Raw genomic sequence first — 18,318 nt, forward strand, 5'->3', positions numbered from 1 at the left:
TAATGTCAATAACAAGTAAATTATTTTAAGAATACGTTTTTATTTATTAAATACAATATCTTTTTCAATCTTCGAATATTTTGGATTTCGATATCCCTTTGTAAGATTGTGTTCATGTTTAGTTAAGAATCGGGTTTGAATAAAAAAAAACTAATTAATTATTTTTTTCAAATATAACAAACAAATAAATAAAAGCAAGTAAATTGTTAAGACTTGTTTCTCATTAATTTTAAAATAAATAAAAAAGAAATAATAAACTCAGAAAAAAGTAAAATCATTAGGAATAATTTGATTATCTGAGTCTGGAATAAATGGATGAGTTTGATGTAGAAGAATTGTTTAAGGAGAGATATAGTGAGAGAGACTTAAAGAGAAGAGAGAAAGGTAACGAAAATAATTTCAAAATATAAGGATCTAACAACTGACTTGTACCTGTAATAGTAATTTCTTTTTATCCTTGGCCCTGAAAAGTTAGCCAAATTTACACAGAGAGAAATTTGTGCGAAAACAAAATGTGTATGTATGTGTATGTAGGTGGACATCATTATAATCATTTGCACTTCTTTGATATTGCTTAACAAAGCAACCAAAAGTAAGTGTTTTTGTGGTGTATATGAATATTTTTTTTTTGCTTTTGTTTCTTTTTTTTTGTGTGTAATTGAGTAGTTTAAACTCTTGATATATGTTGTAAAAGATTACAAGGCCAAAATGCTTCAATGCGTTCCTTGAGCAATTGAAAGGGATACGATATCCAGGTAAGTACTGTTTGAGCCAACAAACCCATTGGCTCTGGATACTGATGTGTCAGTAGAGCCAACAAAGCGGTAAAGGAGCACAGGCCCGCTGTGAAGAGTATAAAGAAAGGTAGCTCTTTTTTTGGGTAGACGGATACTTCATGGAATGCCGGCAATAACTCGCGATCTGCACACTCTGTACATGTGGGATATGGATAGAATAGATGGCCACGTTCCAAAGGATAGGGTAACATGCGGAATGTACCCTCCCAGGTGCAGTGCAGCAGATTTAATGCACCATCAATGTTCTTCCAGTGTTTTAGGTGAAAGAAAGCATAGGCCAAGGCTTCGGAATCACCACGCTTTAGTATGTGCTCGGGAGGCAGGATAAGAGGTTTAGTTTCAAGCAGATATTTCGGCACGTGCGGATTAAATTCCACAGCTCGATGTATTGCCTCTACAGCACACATTTCCGCAGGACTTAGACCACGTTTCGATGCTATATCCGGAGAAAATTTATCAGCCACAGCTCTGGCTTTTAGCAACGCCGCTGTATAACATATGGTAGCCGATTTGGGCAAGGAGATGTCATCGTATTTTGCTAACACTGCTTGGCAATCAGCATACGCCTGCATCTCCAACAAAGTTTCAATGAGATTCTCATGGATGTTCAAAACATTCATAATAGAGGGAATTTCTTTTGTTAAATCGCGAAACATTTTCGCTGCCTCCTTCAATTTGCCCAGCTTGCGAGCACACATGGCCAAACGACGTCTTATATAAATGAGAACATTTGTGTCGCGACGATGTATACCTTCAGCAACGGGACCCTGGTGCTGGGTGGCTTGAGATTTACGATAATTTTGTTCGGCCACCTTTAGGGCGGTGCGCAAAATCCTCTCTGCTTCAACAATGGTTGTGGCTTCCTGGAAAGCATACACAAAAAACATTCATACTAAAAGTTTACAAATTTTTATTTTTTTATCATAAATACCTCTTCTGCCAAAAGTATATAGGCCGGAGCGCATTCTGGATTAATCTCTATAGCATTATGGGCAGATTTAATACGTTGCACTGGATTACGCTCACGCCATGCCGTTTGCATTATCTCATATTCCTCTTTACGCGCATCACCTTCACACGTGAAAAATGTCTGATGATCTTGGGCCGATAAATTCATGTCATAATATGTCAAGGGCTCCTTGCTTGTAGCCCAAAAGAAACGCTGGTATTCGGCACCACGAAATAGATTCAGCGGATTACGCCATACCTTACATTCGGGCATTTGTTGGCCACTGCTCGATGTACCGCCGCCGTTTGAAGTACTGCCAGTGTTGGAATTGCCACCTGTGCCTGCTCCTGCGCCGCTAGTATTGCCGTTAGAATCAGCTGCAGAATCACTGCCATTAATCCAAGGACTAATGTGATTGATTGATACTTGCTCTAAAAAAAGGGGGAATACAATTGGATTAGGAACCAGAAAGAAGCGGAAAAGTAGTCGCAGATTTTCAACAACTGGAAAGCAACAAAAAAAAATACAGAAACATTAAGGACTAGAAAGAAGTCTTTGGATTAACTCAGACTTTATAATTTGATAAAATCTCCTCAATCTCAAGAACAATTTTCCTGCACAATTTTTAAAGCTGACCAACACCTGCTGCGGCTTTTTTATATCAACCAACAGGCAGAGGATATCCACCTATTAAAGCAGTGCGGCTTTGTGCATCCGATGGACCCGGTGGGCTTCAGAGATCAGTCAGGGACGGCAGACAAAGAAACATTGTTGACCAGCGGTAAAGTATGCACCACCCGTGTAGTCAAGAAGAATTTTCCTGATTCTCCAGTCGGCCGCATCGTACACACCATGCAATCTCTCCGTATCCAGACTCAGATAGCTGGGAATGGGCCAAAGCAAGACCCTAAAATACCAAAGGCCTAAAATCGGAAGTTGCATGGCCTCTCGACAACCACGTATTTCTATAATTTTTACTACATCAATTAACTAAAGCTTGTTCCAATGTCAATACTTCTGAACTGTATAAAGGGAATAAATGACCAAGGATTTATCGGAATGTTGAGTTAAACTTATATACACACAGACACACTTCAGCACACGACGTACTTGTTCAAAAGCCCTATTGCTGCTCATAGCATTTCACTTACCTATAAATGATGTGCCGTACTTGCGAAAATACCACCACTCGAAAATCAGTATTAAACCTGAAATCAGACTGGAAGTCCCCGTCAAAGCAACATAAAATTTAGGCGTCAAAGTGGAAAGGAACATCGACGAGGAGTCCCACATGACGCCGTTGTTGTTGATAGAGTTCTGTTGTTGGAATTTTTCAATTGTTGCCAATTTCGGTTTTATTTTCCCACCAACTATGGCACAATGACATCTAATCCACTGTTAAAAGCAAATTTTTATGGTTGTATTTTGTTTCCAGGATATACTTTTTTCCTCTTGCAACTTTTTCTTTGCTTATGTGTCTCTTCTTCTTCTCGCTCCTGCTGTGCTGTTGATGATTTTTTAGGTTTTTTTTTCTCTACTCTGGATGTTTTCCCGTTTCTGGCTTCGTTTAGATTTAATCCATGTCTGTGGTTATAAAGTGGTTAGCCGCTTAATGTAACTACGTTTTATTATTTTTATTTCCAACTCAATTTAACAATTGTTTGTTAATAAAATTATTTATTTTGCAAAATTTCAGCACTTGGTACCAAAACATTAATGAGTCCGATTAGGCGATATTTGAACAATCGATATTAGTCTGTTATGGATCTATAAATCGACTTTCAACTAATCGTTCAATGACAATTTTATTTAAAAAAAAATCGAAGTCGACTACAAATCGAATAATCGATATTGAAAAGTCGATTTGCATAATCAAAAGGTGAAAAGGCGTTAGAAAATTTACACCCAAATATTAAGTTGTGTCACTTACCTACATCAAAGCCTTATGCAGAACTAATACCTTTAAGAGTAAGCGTTTAATTCCAGCACTACATAAAGCAAAAAAGCGGTATTATATCGATTAAACAATTTAAGCAAAATTTTTATAAGATATTGATTCAGAAATTGTGGGACAAAAAAACACAACAAGGCTAAAATGCAGTCTACGGGGAAAACCGCAAGCAAATCGAATTTTTTGCATACCCCCTAAAATGACCTCAGGTACACGAATATGAAGTCCGTTTTTGGAGATTGGGCCCCCAAACGGTACTTCCCCTCATTAAGCGAAATGAAGCCGAATATAGGCAATAATGTACTCAAATTTAAGTAAATTTTTTGTAGAACATGAATATGACCAAATATGTTGGAAAAGGGGCTTTTTAAATTTGGAGCCAGATTTTGCGAAGAATTTATATAAAAAAAGACAAACATGGAGAAGCCTTTTTACATTACAACTAAAAAAGAAACAAAAATTCAAAAAATATCGCGCAATTTTTTCTGGACAAATTTTTCGCCTGTGGCGCTATTTGCAAAAAAAAGGAACATTTTTTGACAAAATTTTTCGCCCTTTAGAACTTGAATCTTTCCGTCGAACATTGTCAATTAGCCGCCAAATTAACCGATCCCTTAAAACCTCCTCCATCAGTTGAGCAAGAGTCGGATGCAGATTTCGATGGTTTGGAGGATTCAAATTTGGAAAATATGAATACCCTGAATGATAATCCAGGGTAAAATTTCCAAATTTGAGTCTCATAAACCAATGAGAAAAAGTAATTCATACAAAAAAAGCCAGTTCCGTGAGATTAAAAGGTAATGTCGGCATTGAAAGTCCTAAAGGGGAATGAAATCTGACCATCATCTCCACGCAGTAATCGCTGGGTAACGCCAACGATAGCAGTAACATTTTTTTCACATAAACACTTTTTTTTTAAATTTCCAAAGGAGGTTCGAAATTCTCAAGGGACTGCAGCCTCGGGATTTACTTTTTTATGGCTTTTTTTCTGCGTTGGCATTCTACCAGGCAGTATGATGCACTTTCACTTGATGAGGGAGAAGGCTAGTTTTGGCGCCCCCAGGCCTGAGCCCCAACAAACTGACTTCATATTCGTGTTCTCAGGGTCAATTTAGGGGGTGTACAAAAAGTTAGATTTTTTGCCATTTTCCCCCGTAAAGTTTTGCCAAAATGTGCCTAGTTTCACAAAACATGTTCTAGAAAACTACATCATAATGCCTTACAGGAAGTGCGATGGAATGGGAAATGGAACGTTGTTGTTGTAGCAGTGCGTTGTACACTGAGACGGCAGTCCTTGGCGATGAAGGAATCCATCGGGTCAATCCGGTACATACAACCGGCTGCTATGGGAATGATAGGTATTGGTTATATAAAGGTGCCAATAAATCGCCTTGTCATATCGAGCATCAGAGACCGTGCTTCCCGCCTTCTTACTGAAACTTTCCGCGAAGCTACTTCGTATGAAGTATACACAACCTGTTGACTCGTCCAGTAACTCGCAGCTAAGCTTCTCACGAAATGATGACCACCACGTAAATCTGAGAGCATAGTTCCACATGTGTAGTTCTCACGTGTCTCTTCCTCTCTCTCTTTCGTGAGGCCTGATGGATCAATCGTGTTGTTATAGTTCATGAGGGATTCACGGCACATATTAGCACAATACAACACAGTGCCAAGTCACTATTTGTGACTGAGAACGAGGTAACGGAAGGGAAGTTGCTGGGAGGTGAATTGAATTGAACCCCACAAGTAAACGGAGTTGATGTTATACGACTCCTTGAGTTGATTTGAAGGAGCTTCGTTTTTCTGGAAATCCGCAAGGAGGGGTTATTTCCCCTCATCTGTGGCTTCTGTTTATCAGTGGGACTCTCAGGTCTTTAAAGAAGAGGACGAAGGTCGTTGCCTACTCAGAGGTTTTTGTTGTTGTGACCACATTTTCATGTGGAGGGGCGATCCTCGTCAAACTCCTGTAGGTAAGCAAGCTCGTTCCGGTCCAAAGAACCGATTGCCGCGGGAACAGGATGACCATTGGTTATTTAAAAGCTCCAATAATTCGCCTTGCGATATCGAGCATCATAGGCACTCAATATTTGAGCAAGAACCGGTGCCACCCGACCTTTCACTGAGGCTCTCCACTCGATACCGCTGATTGTCCGCGACTGCAGGTGAAGCTACTCTGAGTGGAGCACTGTATTATCCGCATCCTGTGGACAAGACCGGTAGCTTGCAGTTAAGCATCTCAATGCTGACGAGACCACACTGGCGCTGCATAACTTACCACAGACCGGCAAATTGCGTGGTCAATTGCGTGCACCCCAAGTGCTGCCAGCAAATGACTTGAGGATCTTGTCTCTACTTTTGACTTTATCGCAAATTGCTGTGGCATGTGGAGAGAATGTGTAAGAGCTGTCAAATGTGACACCAAGTATTTTGGGACACTTGATGGTCGGAATCATTTCTCCATCGACCATCACAGTCAGCTCAGTATTCACCTCACGCGTGTTGGTAGTGAACAATGTGGCTGAAGATTTGGTGGCAGATATCTTCAGATTTCTTGCCACGAAATATGAGGCAAGTTCGTTGAGGTAGACGTTCAACCTAACGCAGATGTCAACAATGGGTGGGGGGCCTGATGCCATGATCGTACAATCGTCCGCATACGATGCGATTTCTGTGCCGTCTGGAGGAGGTGGAATGAAGGATAGGTAGAGGTTAAACAGTGCCGGAGATGTCACCCCACCTTGGGGAACTCCCTGTTTCACTCTAAGGTGCTTCGACGTCTTATTCCTATATTCCACAAATGACTGGTAACCACACAGATAATTCGCGACCGATACGATCTCTATGCTGTCTGGAGGAGGTGAAATGAAGGATAGGTAGAGGTTAAACAATGCCGGAGATGTCACCCCATCTTGGGGAACTCCCTGTTTCACTCTAAGGTGCTTCGACGTCTTATCCCTAAATTCCACAAATGATTGGCAACCACACAGATAATTCGCGACCCAGCGTTTCAGGCCTGGCTGGAGGGACGTGTTGGCGATGTAATCAAATAGTTTAACATGGCTGACTGTTTCGAATGCCTTCGATAGGTCCAGTGCCACCAGGACCGTCCTATCACATGGCCTGGGCTGATTGAAGCCACGGCAAATATGTGCGGTAATGGCATGCAAAGCAGTTGTTGTGCTATGCAGTCTTCGAAATCCATGTTGATGCTCGGCCGATGGAAATTCTCCAACGAGGCTGGGGAGGAGTAATGCCTCAAGTGTCTTTGCAAGTTGTGAGAGAAGGGAGATCGGTCTGTACGACTCCCCCAAACTTGGGTCCTTTCCAGGCTTCTGTAGCGGGATCATTGTGCCCATTTTCCAGACATTGGGAACTATAAGAGTGTTCAAAGACAGTTTGAGGACAGTAGTAAGGTACTCAACTCCAGGTAAATCCAGATTCTAGTGTAGAGATTCCGTCGGGCCCAACGCCTTGGATGATTTGGCGCCACGGATGACATTCATAACTTCTCTCATGGTAAATTGTGATGGCTGTCCATCGGCTCGCAGAGCACGGATACGGCGAATGGCTCTCGCAGGTTATAATTATGGTTGGTGACCGATTCCTCCCTCTACTGTTGCGGATCTCGTTCAGGGAGCGTTGAGGAATTTGTATGGAAAAGCCATAATATATTGGGTTGCCCAAAAAGTAATTGCGGATTTTTCATATAGTCGGCGTTGACAAATTTTTTCACAGCTTGTGACTCTTTAATTGCATTCTTTCTTCTGTCAGCTATCAGCTTTTACTTTTAGCTTGCTTTAGAAAAAAAAGTGTAAAAAAAGTATATTTGATTAAAGTTCATTCTTAGTTTTATTAAAAATGCTTTTACTTTCTTTAAAAAAATCCGCAATTACTTTTTGGGCAATAGGGAGGTGCGAATAACTTCTTCGAACTATGGGAAAGGCTGCGGGATCCAAGGCCATCAAGGAATGGCGGGAAACGGATCACGAACGGATCGTTGTTAAGCACAGATCGTGTTGCGAAATCCCCTGTACGACCTTCTTGATAGGGTGAGCGCTTTCTTCAGTTCCTTGATACAGCACTGGACACAAGAAGAAGCACAGTGCCATTTGTGTCACTGCCCCGCAATTGCGTGTTTGGATTCCCTCCCACTTAGTTCTCGCATCACGCGATGGTCTAATTTGACTGAATCACCGGTGACAGTTTCTCTCCGGTCCGCTTGATTCCCTACTTTTCTGTCGCGTGTGTTGGAAATTCGTTCAAGACAACATCGAAGGATAATCCACACTTGTTTATGTTCTTGTCGCGATAGATTTAGTCTTAAAGATGGATTTGCTAAACTATAGTCCTTTCTGGGCTTTAAATCACGGACAATGGTTTCTCTTTTGTGAAAATATGGAATTCCTTTATTTCACTTAAAGTCATTTATGGGTTAATATAATACAAGTAACTGGCTTATGTAATTTACTCTTATGTACTGGTCTATCTTAATAAACTATATAAATATATCTATTGTAAATACATATCAACAGTGTGTATGTACCAATAGCAAAAGATGAGAAAATAAAGTTTAAAATAATTTCAAATTAAATGGAAAAAGAATAGTGGTATGGTTTGGTGAATCAATAGTTCTGTAAGGAAATGCATTGTAAAAATAACGCACCAGTTTGCATTGTCATACTCGTATCCAATATGGAAGGTATCACAATAGGAAAGAAAAGATGTTCATATGTAAATGCTGTTTGAGCTTGTTGTTGTTTGGTGTTAGATAAGAGGTAACTTCTAGTATCATCATTGGCAATGGCTGTGATAGTGGCTTTCAGTGAGAAGGAGTAATGATGTTTTAGCTTTCGTCTGGCAAAAAGTTATGGCCATGATTCTTGCGGTCTTAAGGAAGTTGAAGATAATGAGGATGGCATCACAGATGGTGATGGCACAGCACTGATTGTCGAACCCTTAAGTATGCCAACGGCTATTATAAGTCAATCTTTTTTTACTCACTGCTATTGGGCATCGATCAATTTCATTTCCATGGATGTCTTTCCCGACAGAGTGCCATTACGTTCCATAAGATTCCATAAAGAGCCCATGAATGCACAAAATAATATAACTGCAAATACCAAAAGTTTGAGCAATAGATATAGGGTCATATATCCATGGGGAACTGGAAATTCTGCCATGACAATTAAGGCGGCCAACAGGAATAAGGCTACACAGAAATATATAATACGATCTGTTTTTAATTTTTTCAGATGTCCCTCGCACAAAGCAATCGATTCTTTAATTAGGGCATATTTCATTGGCAAACTCTTCGGTACAGCATTTTCTTCGCTGGGACATTCGCCTTCATCAAAGGCGCGGGCATTGCTCACACCATTTAAGGTTGGCGTTTGTGGTGGTGTTAATTTAACATCATACATACTACCTTCACCGGCACTAAGGTAGGCCGCATCGATATGACGTATCGAACATGTATCACCATCTTGCTTGGTTTGCATCAGCAAACGTACTTGAACCGCTTCGTGATCAGAATAACTGAATTTTTTACCCGGTACACGATCGGGCAGTGGCAATTTATATTCCAATATTGTGGTTTTAATTGTATCAGAGCTGCGAACAAGTATATGATCGATGCGTTGGCCATTCGGATTTTGTTTTCTTGCCTTTTTAGAGGTATACGAATTGTGTTTGCTTTCATTCGTTGACGTTGATTCCTTATTGCAGGTGTCCTTTAATTCGGCGGTATGTATTAAAACTCTGTAAGAGGAACAAAAGCGAATCAAATAAAAAAAAATTGGAATATTTTGGACAGGTTAGATAATGCGTCTAGCAACATCAGTCGCTAGCCGTTTTACTCCATAGAGTTCACCCTAGAAGAGAAGAAGAAGAATACATAGAGTTCCACCACCGTACGGTGAAAGGCAGTAGAATGAAAGAAGCGGGAAAGGGAAGCCAAAACACATGAGCACCACATAGATTGGATCTTTAAGCTCCGACTTGTGTGGGGTTAATCGTTATCATGAGAAGCTCATAAAAAGGGTATTAATTCTACCGAGCCAAGTTTTGAATATCCTGGATATTTGTATTTGTGGTTATGTCACACGCCTGTATGTTATCATACAGGTGCGATAGTAAAAATGATTGGAAGTCTTGACAAACATTTTAAATTACATGTGAATATAAAAATTGATGTCATAAGACAATTACATACCGTGTAATAGAGGCTTAAAAAACGATTAATCATAATCGCGGCATAAATTTATCTATCGATAATGCTATCGATTTGCTAGCTCTGCCAATATCTATCAAGCTTCCGTGGCGATGGGTCCTGTGGACCGTAATGAACTTACTCACCTACTTGTAGAGCTGGGAAAATATCGATGGCACAATCGATACTAACGATATTTAATTTTTTGACTGAATATCGTTTGATATTTTTCCGATGGATACTTTCGCAAAAGTTAAACTACTACTACTTACAAAACTTAACAAAAATAAGCAATCCGACACTGAATGTATCCTTTAAAATACATTGCTCCTATAGAGGGCGCAATTTTTATCCGATTAGACAAACATTTTGTACAATGATTTCTTTCATGACTTCCAACTGGCATTATTAAGCATGGTTTTATTTGGACTGTGAATTGATATTGCTACTATATATTGGGTTGCCCAAAAAGTAATTGCGGATTTTTCATATAGTCGGCGTTGACAAATTTTTTCACAGCTTGTGACTCTGTAATGGCATTCTTTCTTCTGTCAGTTATCAGCTGTTACTTTTAGCTTGCTTTAGAAAAAAAGTGTAAAAAAGTATATTTGATTAAAGTTCATTCTAAGTTTTATTAAAAATGCATTTACTTTCTTTTACAAAATCCGCAATTACTTTTTGGGCAACCCAATATATTCTTGATCGTCGCGACATTTTATGTCGATCTAGCCATGTCCGTCCGTCCGTCCGTCCGTCTGTCTGTCGAAAGCACGCTAACTTCCGTAGGAGTAAAGCTATCCGCTAGAAATTTTGCACAAATACTTCTTATTAGTGTAGGTCGGTTGGTATTGTAAATGGGCTATATCGGTCCATGTTTTGATATAGCTGCCATATAAACCGATCTTGGGTCTTGACTTCTTGAGCCTCTAGAGTGCGCAATACTAATCCGATTAAAATGAAATTTTGCACGACGTGTTTTGTTATGACATTCAACAACTGTGCCGAGTGTGGTTCAAATCGGTCCATAACCTGATATAGCTGCCATATAAACCGATCCTGGGTCTTGACTTCTTGAGCCTCTAGAGTGCGCAATTCTTATCCGATTGGAATGAAATTTTGCACGACGTGTTTTGTTATGACATTCAACAAATGTGCCGAGCATGGTTCAAATCGGTCCATAACCTGATATAGCTGCCATATAAACCGATCTGGGTCTTGACTTCTTGAGCCTCTAGAGTGCGCAATTCTTATCCGATTGGAATGAAATTTTTTACGACGTGTTTTGTTATGACATTCAACAAATGTGCCGAGCATGGTTCAAATCGGTCCATAACCTGATATAGCTGCCATATAAACCGATCTTGGGTCTTGACTTCTTGAGCCACTAGAGTGCGCAATTCTTATCCGATTGGAATGAAATTTTGCACGACGTATTTTGTTATGACATTCAACAGATGTGGCGAGCATGGTTCAAATCGGTCCATAACCTGATATAGCTGACATATAAACCGATCTTGGGTCTTGACTTCTTGAGCCTCTAGAGTGCGCAATTCTTATCCGATTGGAATGAAATTTTGCACGACGTGTTTCGTTATGACATTCAACAAATGTGCCGAGCATGGTTCAAATCGGTCCATAACCTGATATAGCTGCCATATAAACCGATCTGGGTCTTGACTTCTTGAGCCTCTAGAGTGCGCAATTCTTATCCGGTTGGAATAAAATTTTTCACGACGTGTTTTGTTATGATATTCAACAAATGTGCCGAGCATGGTTCAAATCGGTCCATAACCTGATATAGCTGCCATATAAACCGATCTTGGGTCTTGACTTCTTGAGCCACTAGAGTGCGTAATTCTTATCCGATTGGAATGAAATTTTGCACGACGTGTTTTGTTATGACATTCAATAAATGTGCCGAGCATGGTTCAAATCGGTCCATAACCTGATATAGCTGCCATATAAACCGATCTTGGGTCTTGACTTCTTGAACTTTTAGAGTGCGCAATTCTTATCCGATTGGAATGAAGTTTTGCACGACGTGTTTTGTTATGATATTCAACAACTGTGCCGAGTATGGTTCAAATCGGTCCATAACCTGATATAGCTGCCATATCAACCGATCTTGGGTCTTGACTTCTTGAGCCTTTAGAGTGCGCAATTCTTATTCGATTGGAATGAAGTTTTGCACGACGTGTTTTGTTATGATATTCAACAACTGTGCCGAGTATGGTTCAAATCGGTTCATAACCTGATATAGCAGCCATATCAACCGATCTTGGTCTTGACTTCTTGAGCCTCTAGAGGGCGCAATACGTATCCGATTTGAATGAATTTTCGCACGAAGTATTTTATTTTGATATCCAACAACTGTGGCAAGTATGGTTCGAATCGGTTCATAATCTGATATAGCTGCCATATAAACCGATCAGGGATCTTGACTTCTTGAGCCTCTAGAGGTCGCAATTATTATGCGATTTGCCTGAGATTTTGTGCGACGGATCGTCTCATGACCATCAACATACGTGCTTATTATGGTCTGAATCGGTCTATACCCCGATACATCTCCCATATAAATCGATCTCTTTATTTTACTTCTTGAGCCCCCAAAGGGCGCAATTCTTATTCGAATTGGCTGACATTTTGCACGGGTCTCCAACATATAATTTAATTGTGGTCCGCACCAGACCACATCTTGATATCGCTCTAAAAGCAGAGGAAATCTTTTCTTATATCCTTTTTTGCCTAAGAAGAGATGCCGGGAAAAGAACTCGACAAATGCGATCCATGGTGGAGGGTATATAAGATTCGGCCCGGCCGAACTTTGCACGCTTTTACTTGTTTAACCTAAATCTTTCATTTGTTTGGGGGAGTTTTTTTCCAAGTTTTATCGTCTCATTCTCCCTTTTATATATCGATTCTGAATAGCTACTTTTTTCCCTGGGAGATATTTCCCTTTTTCGAAGTGTGTTTAGAATAAGGGAAAAGGGATTAGGGAAAAAACTCCCAGTAAAATGTTATTCAGAATAGGGGAAAAGGGAGTAGGGAATAAACTCCCAGGGAATTGTTATTCAGAATAGGGCTGAATATATTTCATAATTTTGTATCCTAACTCCCTTTCATTTGTTAGGAGGAATTTTTCCCGAGTTTTATGTCTCATTCCCCCTTTTATTTCGATTCAGAATAGCTACTTTTTTCCCTGGGAGATATTTCCCTTTTTCGAAGTTTGTTTAGAATAAGAGAGAAGGGATTAGGGAAAAAATGTCCAGTGAAATGTTATTCATTATAGGGGAAAAGGGAGTAGGGAATAAACTCCAACAGAATTGCTACTCAGAATAGGGCTGATATTGTCGGCATAAAGCTATCTGGTTACATATACCAGTTTTCGGTTCCCTGATGTTAAGACACTCTCTTTCTGAATCTACAAGAAAATCCCACGCATTGTATTTAGTTTTCGAGCTAATGAGTTAATATGCCCTATTTTAATGAATGTTGCAAACTTCAAGTGCGTTTATCTCAAAATCAAACAAGATGGGGGTATGGAATAATTATTACCCTTTCTGCAGCTTGACAAGATAAAAACATTAAAGGTTTTAACCGGTTTTTAGTAATTATATGGAAAGTATTAAAAACTATTGGGTTGCCCAAAAAGTAATTGCGGATTATTCATATAGTCGGCGTTGACAAATTTTTTTACAGCTTGTGACTCTGTAATTGCATTCTTTCTTCTGTCAGTTATCAGCTGTTACTTTTAGCTTGCTTTAGAAAAAAAGTGTAAAAAAGTATATTTGATTGAAGTTCATTCTAAGTTTTATTAAAAATGCATTTACTTTCTTTTGAAAAATCCGCAATTACTTTTTGGGCAACCCAATATTTGTTTATTTATCCCGCCCATGTATTTATTAGCATGCAATTTAAAGTGTCCATCAATTATTTTGTTGTAGAATTTTAAATTTGTAAAATGGGCTAATCACTACTATCGTCCAGATGTTGTTTCCCACAAAGCTATATTATGGTTCTTCTATCTATAAATGTGTGGGACATATCAAAAATAGCATAAATTGCTGTAAATAGGCTATTTAAAAAATGTTATTTCGGAAATCACGATATGTTAACACAAATAAATGTGACCTTTAACTTTGCTTCTAACCTCCTTTAGAGCTTTAACAGACTTTGTATACTTACTTGTAAGAGATATCCATGGGTTTTGCATTTAAATCACCAGCTAAAATTTGTACATCTGCATCCCAACGTGTGGCCTCTATGAATTGAGCAGTATCGAATGCTTGTATAACACGATGCGTTTTGTAATCATCATTATCCAGATCATATTCAGCATGTAACTAAAATAAAAAAAAGAAAAGAAAAAAAAAAAGAGTTAAGGGAGTTAAGACTGCCGACACCCTATATAAGTGCATTACGCCATAGTTTCCTTAACGGGAAAGGAAATAATGCATATTTAGAAGACGCAAACTGTTTGCCATTGAGAGCAGAATTGTGCTTGCGTCATGTTCTTAGATAATTCTCATTTATCTATATTCACAAGCACCAACCAACCAGTCATGTGCGAAGTTCAAATTCTTTATCTATATATAATTTATCTATGCTATAAGCTTGACATTTGCTGTACAATTTTCAGAGAAATTATATCCCTCTGTATTTTCTGTCTCTACACTCTTTGCTTTGGTATAATAGGGGCAAACTTCTCACATATCAATGAGTGCAGTCCGATTTAAGTTTAAGCTCAATTATAGCCGAGTCCGAACGGCATGCCGCAGTGCGACACCTCTTTTGAGAGAAATTTTACATGGCATAGTACCTCCCAAATGTTGCCAGCATTAGGAGGGGAAAACCACCGCTGAAAGTTTTTTCTGATGGTCTCGCCAGGATTCGAACCCAGGCGTTTAGCGTCATAGGCAGACATGCTAACCTCTGCGCTACGGTGGCCTCATTGCTTTGGTATGTAGTATACTTAATTTTCTTAGTGCTTCTTGGAGCACAGCTCTTTATTCGTCCTCGACCTCGCCCGACCAAATGTATATGGGTCTCGTTTGAAAGGTGATTTTGGCTACTTTCATGTTTATAAAGTTTCATGTGCCCGAATTAGCCATAAATAGGAAAATTGAGTCAATCTTTATATAAAGCTCCGATATAATCCCATCTCCGAGCCCTTACAGGCCGCAATCATTATCCGATATCATCAACTCGAAGTAGGCGTAGCACAGATATTATGGACTCCAAACTCTGTCAGCGTCGATTTTATGCCCCAGGGTCGCTGGTTTAACATTTTAGATTCCTAACTGTTTTTAAGATTTGCTGCCTCTAAATTTTAAGAATCCAAAACCCTTTATTGGGCCGTAGGTAGAAGAGGTAGAACATTTGCCGAACTCTTCATTCTTAATCTAGCGGAACTCACTGACTCATTTTTGGCTCTTGATTATCAATGAGTTTTTTAGGTCCTTCGAGTAGGAAAGGGTAAAATGGTGTCGTCTCCTTGGTGGGCGGCAGCTTTCTACCTACTGTTACGGACCTTGTTCAGGGGACGTAACAGTAGGCTCTTGATTATCAATGAGTTTCTCAGGTCCTTCCAGTAGGAAAGGGTAAAATGGTTTCGAATCTCGTTCAGGGGACGTAAAGAAAGCTGTGTGGATGGGCGAAGGACTACTGTGGAAGGCAAAAGTAGATCGCTCTCGCCTATAAGAGCTTCTCTCTGGTCAGCCTGGTTTCTTCCATTTTATCTTGGGATTGTGTGATGCCGTGCAGGAAGCGACTTTGTTGGAAATAAAGATTAACACCTTTATTAACAAGTGCAATCTACGTTGTGGTTGAAACATTATTTCTTGTTAGGCTGCCAAAAAAACTGTTACTGCATAGACCTTAAATTGTTTCTAATACCTTTACCTTACACCGTTTTGAATACCCGGCACGGGATAGCTGTGATCATGACACAGGCTGGAACATTGATGTCCGATCTGTGTGGCGTTCATTGCTGTCATGAGAAGCTTAGCTGCGAGCTACTGGGCGCGTCCACAGGCTGCGGATAATGGAATGTTTCATTCGGAGTTGCTGCAACGGCAGTCGATGAGAATCAGCGGTTTCGAGCGGAGAGTGAGAGGCCCGGCGGGATCGGCTCTTGCACAAATACTGAGTGCGTATGATGCTCGATATGGCGCCTTTAAATATTACCTTGTTCCCGCGGCGATCGGCCCTTTGGATCGGAACGAGCTTGCTCATATAGAAGCTTGACGAGGACCGCTACCTCCACATGAAAATGTGGCTATAACAACAACAACCGTTTTGGATTAACTTATGCAAATGCAAATTTGCTCATGAATATTCCACTTAAGAACTTTGGAAATCTTGTCAAATCAATATAACACTTACATGGGCATTATAAAGATGGACATAGCGATCGGCCACACGTATCCTACACAAGCCAACACCCTTGCCACCAAACCAATCGGCATGTTGAATACGATGACAATAGCCATTTACAGTCCAGCTGTGGAAAAGTGTGGTAACTATGGGATATTTGGATAAGACCAAAAGACCAGCACCTATGACACCACTGTAAAAAGAAATGTTTATTACTATTATTTTCCACTATAAACTAAATGGGTATTAAATGCATACCTATAAAAGTAATGTGCATATGGCAGTATAGCCTTGGTTAACTCCTGCAGCAGTAAACTATCTTTTTCAGTCCATACCTCTTGTAATGATACAATATCATATTTACCCGAACTCAACTCTTGGCCAATCTGTTGCATGCGTTCGGCTCGATCGGATGAAACAAATGGAATGCCCCTGGAAATACAAAATGGGTTGGCATTTACTTAATAAAATCAAAAAATTGCGATGCTACACAACCATTAAAAATCTCCTTTTAGCTCGGGAAAATTTTTAAAAACACAAACAGGAAAAACTAATTTTCTGCTGCATCAAGGCTTTTGGAAACAAAGAAAATTAAAACCTCAAGGGAGAATGGGCCCAATAGACAGTATGAAGCATAAAGGAACTCATTGAAAAGATATTGCATTCACAATATGAATCTTTGTGATTTTTACAATTTTTCGCTAAGTTTTCTAAATAAAAACCACACCGCCGATTTTCATCAATAATCTAATCAATCAATCAATCAAATTATGCATTGGTTATGACCAGCACATAAACTTCCCCAACTTGTTTATTTAATTGGGGAACACAAATTTAATTTTGTTTGTCTGTCTACTCATTTAGGAAATTTGCAATTTAATAACACCTTGGGTTTCCATTTTTGGTATTAACTTAAAATACTTCCTTTAAACTGTTCCAGCTTTTTGTTATTAGCTAAAGCTTCCTTACGGCTTGTACCCATTCTCGACATTTTTTGCAACTTCTTACCAAACATTTAAAGTTAGCACACTCAGTTCCAGTGACACCATATTACAGGCCTTATTTCCTTAATAAAATACGCTTCTTCGACTGTGCAAAGTTTCGAATAGAAGCAATCAGTTAGCCAGCTAGACAATGCTGACAAGACACACTCAGTTTTATCACAAAAGATTGCTTTCCTTTCACTCAACCATCAAAGCGCTCATTCCAAATCGATGTATTCTTTTGTTTATATTGTAACAGCTGACTTTGTAGCGAGACCTAGAAAAAAAGCGTGCGGAGTGCAGGGTTGCCAGGGCATAGCCTAGTGAAAAAAACAGCTAAATTTTACGTTTACACTGATCATTAAAAACTGTTTTACTCTCTCAATCATCAAGGTTTCCCTTTATAAAATCAGCTGGTGTGAGGATTTACTAACATCGTCATGTCGTCTGCAAACATTTCCAACCGAACTTTTCAAACTTTTGCCGCATATATTTATTAGAAATATACGCCATCATACCTAACAAGAGCTGTTTTAAACCCGGTTTACACTGCTCTCTAAATCCGGATTTAATGGTTCGATAATCTGCTTTCCCTTTATTAAATCAGCTGACGAGAGCCTTAAATCCGGATTTAATGAGCATTGTAAACGGGGTTTTATTTTAGCACTGGATAGACAAGCCGTCAAGGGCAAAAATAAAACGCAAAAATGTTTCCAGTGCAAGTCTGTTTGTATGCCATGAGGTAGTAACGCCATTTGCCTACCTGTCAAAACAATACGAGGAAAAAAGTGCAAATATTTGTAAAATTTACAACTAAAATTTGCAACAAATTTGTGAATATATAAGTGAAATAAAATTTAATAAGATTTCTGCTCGCTTTTAAAATTGGTTTCAATTTTATTTTACAATTCACAATAGATAGATTTCTGCAAGTGGCCACACTTATTTGTGAAAAACATATCATGGCAACCCTGAAAACAGATGTTCTATATAAAGCTGCCATTAGACGATAAGACATGTCATATGCATACGTACCAAGGCGGATTTAAAAA

At 39.3% G+C, this 18,318-nt stretch overlaps 2 protein-coding genes across 2 annotated transcripts; both read right to left on the bottom strand.

Moving 5' to 3' along the window:
* Window positions 1-393: 393 nt before the first annotated feature.
* On the bottom strand, window positions 394-3,488 carry LOC106091258 (protein ST7 homolog). The gene is made up of 3 exons (XM_013257729.2): window positions 2,898-3,488; window positions 1,729-2,177; window positions 394-1,660 (listed from the first exon to the last, which is right to left on the bottom strand). Exons 1-3 carry the CDS (start codon window positions 3,037-3,039, stop codon window positions 668-670), a joined length of 1,584 nt encoding a protein of 527 aa, XP_013113183.1. The 5' UTR covers window positions 3,040-3,488; the 3' UTR covers window positions 394-667.
* Window positions 3,489-8,111: 4,623 nt separating this feature from the next.
* On the bottom strand, window positions 8,112-17,498 carry LOC106091259 (putative neutral sphingomyelinase). Its single transcript, XM_013257730.2, has 5 exons — window positions 17,292-17,498; window positions 16,542-16,715; window positions 16,293-16,476; window positions 14,094-14,251; window positions 8,112-9,457 (listed from the first exon to the last, which is right to left on the bottom strand). Exons 1-5 carry the CDS (start codon window positions 17,330-17,332, stop codon window positions 8,704-8,706), a joined length of 1,311 nt encoding a protein of 436 aa, XP_013113184.1. The 5' UTR covers window positions 17,333-17,498; the 3' UTR covers window positions 8,112-8,703.
* Between the last annotated feature and the right edge of the window lie 820 nt (window positions 17,499-18,318).

The sequence above is a fragment of the Stomoxys calcitrans genome, chromosome 1 (genome assembly GCF_963082655.1).
Source record: "Stomoxys calcitrans chromosome 1, idStoCalc2.1, whole genome shotgun sequence".
NCBI classification, from domain to species: Eukaryota; Metazoa; Arthropoda; class Insecta; order Diptera; family Muscidae; genus Stomoxys; species Stomoxys calcitrans.

What these genes read in the sequence shown, in the direction of transcription:
- LOC106091258 (XM_013257729.2), bottom strand. Translation starts at nt 3,039, where the DNA reads ATGTGGGACTCCTCGTCGATGTTCCTTTCCACTTTGACGCCTAAATTT. An exon ending in GTACGGCACATCATTTATAG is followed by an intron (nt 2,178 to 2,897) that starts GTAAGTGAAATG and finishes CCCTTTTTTTAG; the next exon opens with AGCAAGTATCAATCAATCAC. An exon ending in ATATACTTTTGGCAGAAGAG is followed by an intron (nt 1,661 to 1,728) that starts GTATTTATGATA and finishes TATGCTTTCCAG; the next exon opens with GAAGCCACAACCATTGTTGA.
- LOC106091259 (XM_013257730.2), bottom strand. Translation starts at nt 17,332, where the DNA reads ATGGTGTCACTGGAACTGAGTGTGCTAACTTTAAATGTTTG. An exon ending in TATGCACATTACTTTTATAG is followed by an intron (nt 16,477 to 16,541) that starts GTATGCATTTAA and finishes TTCTTTTTACAG; the next exon opens with TGGTGTCATAGGTGCTGGTC. An exon ending in TCCATCTTTATAATGCCCAT is followed by an intron (nt 14,252 to 16,292) that starts GTAAGTGTTATA and finishes TTTTTATTTTAG; the next exon opens with TTACATGCTGAATATGATCT.